This window comes from Phragmites australis, chromosome 13 (assembly GCF_958298935.1).
Source record: "Phragmites australis chromosome 13, lpPhrAust1.1, whole genome shotgun sequence".
Taxonomy (NCBI): domain Eukaryota; kingdom Viridiplantae; phylum Streptophyta; class Magnoliopsida; order Poales; family Poaceae; genus Phragmites; species Phragmites australis.
Window position 1 is genome coordinate 12864697 of NC_084933.1, and position 6216 is coordinate 12870912.

General features: G+C 40.1%; 1 protein-coding gene across 1 annotated transcript; it reads left to right on the forward strand.

Annotated features, from left to right (window-relative positions):
• Positions 1 to 1130: 1130 nt before the first annotated feature.
• On the forward strand, positions 1131 to 3127 carry LOC133888622 (chloroplast envelope quinone oxidoreductase homolog). The gene is made up of 4 exons (XM_062328932.1): positions 1131 to 1306; positions 1822 to 1960; positions 2090 to 2181; positions 2277 to 3127. Exons 1-4 carry the CDS (start codon positions 1226 to 1228, stop codon positions 2955 to 2957), a joined length of 993 nt encoding a protein of 330 aa, XP_062184916.1. The 5' UTR covers positions 1131 to 1225; the 3' UTR covers positions 2958 to 3127.
• Positions 3128 to 6216: the final 3089 nt, after the last annotated feature.

The window sequence follows — 6216 nt, forward strand, 5'->3', positions numbered from 1 at the left end:
TCTTGAGGTTGCACTTAAAAGTGGAAAACATTCAGATATTGACGGAACAGAATTGTCTGTGAAGTTAAAGTTCATCCAGGATCTTATTAAGAAATCTATGGACCATCTTGATATTCTAAAATATTTAAAACAGCTAGGCTATTTCCCTAATGGTGTTATTGCATATAGAATTTTGTTAACCATTCTTGTGACTGTTGAATCTGCAGAAAAGAGCTTTTCTAAACTCAAGTTGTTGAAGTCCTACTTGCGTTCTACTGTGACACAAGAAAGACTTAATGGATTGGCGACAATAACACTTAAAAATGATGTCCTGGAGATTAAGTATGAAGATATAATTGAAGATTTCATTTCAAGAAATACTAAAAGGATGATGCTTTTCAGTAGAACATGAGATCAGTTTATTGTTTGAGTACTACCTTTACTCTTTTAATATTAATATTTGATATATTCCTAAGTATTGTAAGAAATAGTATGTATTGAAGTTATATAATTAAGTGAAAGTATGCTTTGGTTATATGATTTTTCTAATTTTAGAGCCCTATTTTGTATTTCGCACTGGGGTCTCAAATTCCTAGGGACGGCCCTCAATATATAGTTTACCATTCAAAAAAGAAAGCAAATCAAGTTAATTTATTCTAGTGGCATTTCGGACAGATTTTCAGTTACTGCAGTAGCACCCCCCCCCCCCCATACACACAGACTCAACAGACAAAACAAATCCATTGTTCCCAAAATGAAATCCAGATCTGTTTCCTGGGCAGCATCTTGCTGATATTTTCAGCAAGTGTAGTAGCCACCACCCAATACGTACACACAAATTTATTTATTTATTTTTCCAAAGTGAAATTTAAATTTGTTTCCAGCATGTGGGATGCCTCAAGCGAAGCTCATTGTAAATTCTGCAAGTTGCATGTCTGATCCAGGTGCTGTGATAAACCAAGTATTCCAAGCCAAAAACCAGGAGCTAAACGCATCAAACTTCTATAAGCACTGACGCCATCGTCGTCCTCATCCCATCCCATTCCTCTCCCCTCATGTCAGCGTCTAAGAGGAGCGTTACAAAGTCAAATCCTCATGTGTCAGCATGTTAAATTAAAATGAAACCCCGGTCAGACTCTTCGTACCCAAGTCACGCGGCTATACTGCCCATATATGATACTCTCTTGAGCTCTCTTCTCCACCAGCCTCCATCATTACAGAAACAGGCCACATTCGGCATAAGGTTATGGCCGCCGGCGGGAGGCCGTCGTCCACCATGCGGGCCTTCCAGTACAGCGGCTACGGTGGCGGCGGCGCAGCCCTCAAGGTCAGTATTAAAGTTTCCTTCTAAGTTAATCTGCTTTTCATAAATGGATGGGTTTTCTGGGTACAATTATTAGCTGGAACCGCGAAGTTTTCCGCGAAATTTCTGATTTCCAAATAGGCCCAAGGATTTGTTGTTGCACATTGCCTTGGATGATTTGGAGCCATACATGTTGGTATTATGGATTTGTGATAGATTTACATGCCAATCAGGATTGCATTAGATTGTTGCTTCCAAGAACTAAACAGGTTGTGGTAAGGGATACAGATGCGCTAGGCCTGTAAAGGCAAAGGAGTTGACTTCAAAAGATTAGGTGCAGTGTGGGGCCTATCATTTTGTTCTTTAAAATAACAATAGGCCGCTATACATTTTTGCTAGCGCTAGCTTAGCTAGGTGCCATTTTGCAAGTTGAGTTGCGTTTAAATTGCAAGTTTTAACAGTTGAAATAATCTCAAATGAGATCGTTTCTTAAGGGAAATTAGTTACATTGGATTAAAATTCATTTGTTCTTACTTCAGTATGTGCAAGTCCCCGTTCCTTCACTGAAGAAAGATGAAGTCCTTATAAAAGTCGAAGCTGCTAGCATCAATCCAGCTGATTGGAATCTTCAAAGAGGGTTGCTACGTCCTTTTCTCCCGAAATTTCCGTTTATTCCAGGTATCCATTATTTATAATAGTATTTCGTATTCTGATTTCAAGGAAATTAAATCATTTTATATAAAGCATAATTTGGTCCTAAATTTGCATTGCCATCAAATACCAATCTGTTCTGTACTTCTGAAACAGTAACCGATATTTCTGGAGAGATTGTTGAGGTTGGTTCGGCAGTATGTGAGCTCAAAGTTGGCGATAAAGTTGTGTCCAAATTAATCTTCTGGGTAATTGCCAACGCTCTGATCTCTGGAATGCATCTCGTTTCATCTAAACTTTTCAGTATCCCATCGTTCATGCGACAAAAAACTTGTACTGGCAGAAAGCTGGCGGTCTCGCCGAGTATGTAGCAGCATCGGAGAGCGTCACTGTCGCCCGCCCCGCCGGAGTCTCCGCCGCGGACGCCGCAGGGTTGCCTATCGCGGGCCTCACTGCTCTCCAAGCCCTGAAGTCCATCGGCACCAGGTTCGACGGCACGGGAACCGGCGCCAACGTGCTAATCACCGCGGCCTCTGGCGGCATCGGGGCATACGCCGTCCAACTTGCCAAGCTCGGGAACCACCACGTCACCGCCACCTGCGGCGCGCGCAACCTGGAGCTCGTGGGCAGCCTCGGCGCCGAAGAGGTCCTCGACTACCAGACACCGGAAGGCTCGGCGCTGAAAAACTCGTCGGGCAAGAAGTACGACTACATCATCAACACCACGAACGCCGGCAGGTGGTCAGTGTTCAAGCCGAACCTGAGCAGCCGGGGAAGGGTCGTCGACATTGCGCCAAACTTTGCAAACTTCATCGCATCTATCCTGACATTGTTCGGCAGGAAGAAGCTGTCTGTGGTGCTGCTGTCGCTAGGGAAGGACGACCTCAGGTTCCTCCTGGAGCTGGTGAAGGAAGGGAAGCTCAGGACGGTCGTCGACTCGCGGCATCCGTTCGAGAAGGCAGCGGAGGCGTGGGAAAAGAGCATGAGCGGCCATGCTACAGGGAAGGTCATCGTTGAGATGTGAATTTTCCGGTTTGCTTAAGGGTTTGCGCTGTCATCTTCGTTAAGTATTTTGTTGCAAGTACTACAGATTCTTATGTTGCTTTGTATGCATGTTCCATGTTACCCTGTTTAATTGTACTGAAAGATAGCACTCCCATACTTGGAAAATTGCTGCCTTGCTGGTGTGCGTTTATGATCGAGCTACTCTGCCATTTCATAAATAGGATCAGGAAACCTCTTTGAGGCACATATTATAATAATAGCACAATATATGTTTCTTGCAAGAGTTTCTGGGTGAGAATGAAAGAAGAGGTGTAAGAGAAGTGATCTGAGTTGTGTTGGTAATGGTGGTTACTGGGTATTTCAGATGCACTGGGAATTTCAGCTGTAGGTTCAAGGCGACTACATGCTTATGTTTGGTTGTACTCGCTGGGATATTGCAAGACAAAACTTGACTGCTGCACCTCTGATGTGCCACGCTTATTTGGACAACTCGAAAGCATGATATTAGTAGAGCTACAGTGATACTTCAAACTGCTGAACTATCTAGTACATCCACAAATTGTAAAATATCTAGGAAGGTTAGTGGCTGAACTGAAGTTTTCAACTTTTCTTACCTTAATTTGTATGGTAGTTAAGGAATAGAGTACTTTTACAGTACATAGTAAAGATATGTAAAGGCAGGAGCTACCGTATCTCCTCGTAAGGCTGAATTTTTTAGTACCTCTTAGGGCCTTTCCAAGGATCGAAAGAAGCTCTAAAAAATAAACTTACCATGATGATCGCATTTAATGATGAGACAAACCTTGTGCTGAAGCTGGCGAAGGAAGGAAAGCTCAAGATCAGCAGTGGCACGCCACATGTCCGAGCGAGTGAAGAGTATGGGAGGAAATGTACCGGATGTGTTGTGTTCAGACATCTTTGTTAATTTATTTGTTCCATGTATGTTACACCTGTATTCAATCGAGTGCACTAATTCCGTTGTGTATCTGTGCTTGTACTAGAGCAACATTAAACATTCTATATTTGTTTCTTAAATATGCTTTTTCTTTGAAAAATAAAGCAACACCTTGAGAAATAGAAAGAGTCAAGAAGCGTAAATAATAAAACCTACCTTTTCACTTTGATTTGACAAGAACTTTATTTCCGAGATGAGGAAATATCACTTAAGCTGTAACCGAAACAGAGAGTTTAATGAGCAGCTGCTTCCTCTCTGACTGCTCTTACCGCTTCTTCTTGATCTCTGCTTACCGCTGCCAATGTTGTAATAAAATTCTCATTCCATTTCATTGTACTTATTTTAAAATGAATGCAGTTCCTGGTTGGTGAATTGTTGATGAGCAAGCCAATCTTTACATCTACATTGCAAGTATAAATACATGGCACAAAAGTGCAGCATATAAAATTAACAATAGCGGCACACAGTTGATCTTTCAGCCTATGTGGGAGAAAATGGCGATTAAAAATCACTCGAATTGTAGAGATGGCATATCCCATCTGATATGTTCTGTTCAACTATGTTTGTATGGGTTGGGATACTCAGGAAATGCACCTTGGCTCATACCGTGTAATCTGCAAGGTTCCGTATCATGAGCTGAGGTCCACTAATGTCTGTAGTCTGTAGGTGAAACATCACTCATTGCCATATTCGACCTGACATGTAGAACTTGATGATAACTTGGGATGCACACTAAATTGGATGAGTAGGGTCTAGTTAGTGGCTTAGTGCATTCTAACTTAATCATAGCTCCCCTTATCCAAGCAGGACCCTTAATGCTAATGTTATTTAGTTGTAACAATTGGAGTTCAAATGCACATTCTCGAAATTTGTTTGTACCGGGTTGCACATTCAAGTGCATTTCTTGTAACTCGTAAGACCATTTTACACCCTGAACTATTACTTAGTTGAAAACACAAGACCAACTTGAGATCGGTGGATTCACATCTTGCCTTTTCTTTCGTTTCTTTCCTTTCCGTTTTTCTTTTTCATTGGTTGTAAGTTTGTTTTGAACTTGGTTTCTATTAAAAGAAATCGGAGGGGCTTTGCCCTTACCTTATCTGAAAAAACATCTTGCAAATGGTATGGGTGTTACAACTTACAATATGTGTGATGTGATATATGATGCACACTTCTCTAATTGCCCTTGTTTTCGAAGTTCTGGTTTTCCCCTTTTCAGGATTCAGAAGCATGAGTAATGCCACCTAAAAAACCTGGCGCACTTGGTGAGGTCGTGGGATAATCCATAGTAGGCCACGCCCACATGAAGGTGAAAACAAATGTTGCCAGCCGTAAAGAACACAACACCAATGGCACTTAAGTTGTGACCGTTTGTAGGATCCAACACCCTTGCATAAACACAATGCGCCTCTTTTATTTTTGAAATAATTGTAGGCACCTCTGTGAGCTAGACTCAACAACAAAAGCACACCATTATATGGTCTTTGACAAAGTGAGAACCAAAGAAAATGTTAAAGAGGAACTACTTCAGATTGCTTAGATCACAACAAGATCACAACAGATACTTGAAATATGTGCAAAATACCCAATCAGACGGGATAAATGATTGCCAAAGATAAATTCAAATTTTAAAACACCCTAACCAAATATGAAATTTATTTGCGAAATTCAGTTCAGTACAAACATCTATCACATCACTAAAAGTGATGACTAGAAAAAAAATCCAACCGTTGGATTGTCCTCCAATTTTTACTGTGAAAACTAAAAAATCATGCAGAACTATTTACATAAGAATCAAGTCAATCGAAACTTTGGATCTAAAGAAACTCGCAAATATACTGTAACAAATTGTGATGAAAATAGATCAAACGTAAATAGAGCATGTATAGTGTAGAAGATACTATCATCTAGCCCTCACAAAATTTTTAGCTCAAAAAGTTACTTGTACAATGAGTCTTTTTTTTTGCTCAAAATTTTTAGCTCAAAAAGACAAACATTTTGTCTTTTTTTGTTTCTCATTGTCGAAATAACTTTTTGAGCTGACATTTTTGTGAGAACTATATGGTAGCATCCTCTACATCTTAATTTGTTTTCAGAATTTTTCATGATCATTTGTATAATATTCGAATTTTGAGAACAATGAAATGTTGTTTTTTATTTTTTTAACCTATCGCATGTTGAAAGAACGATATGTTTATTTTTTTATACATGTCACTCGTTAGAGGGGTGACACAACCTTTCTAACCGGCAATATATGTCTATTCGTGCATTTTACCAAATGGGTGCCTAAATTTACTAAATTAAAAAAATTTAAATATAAAAA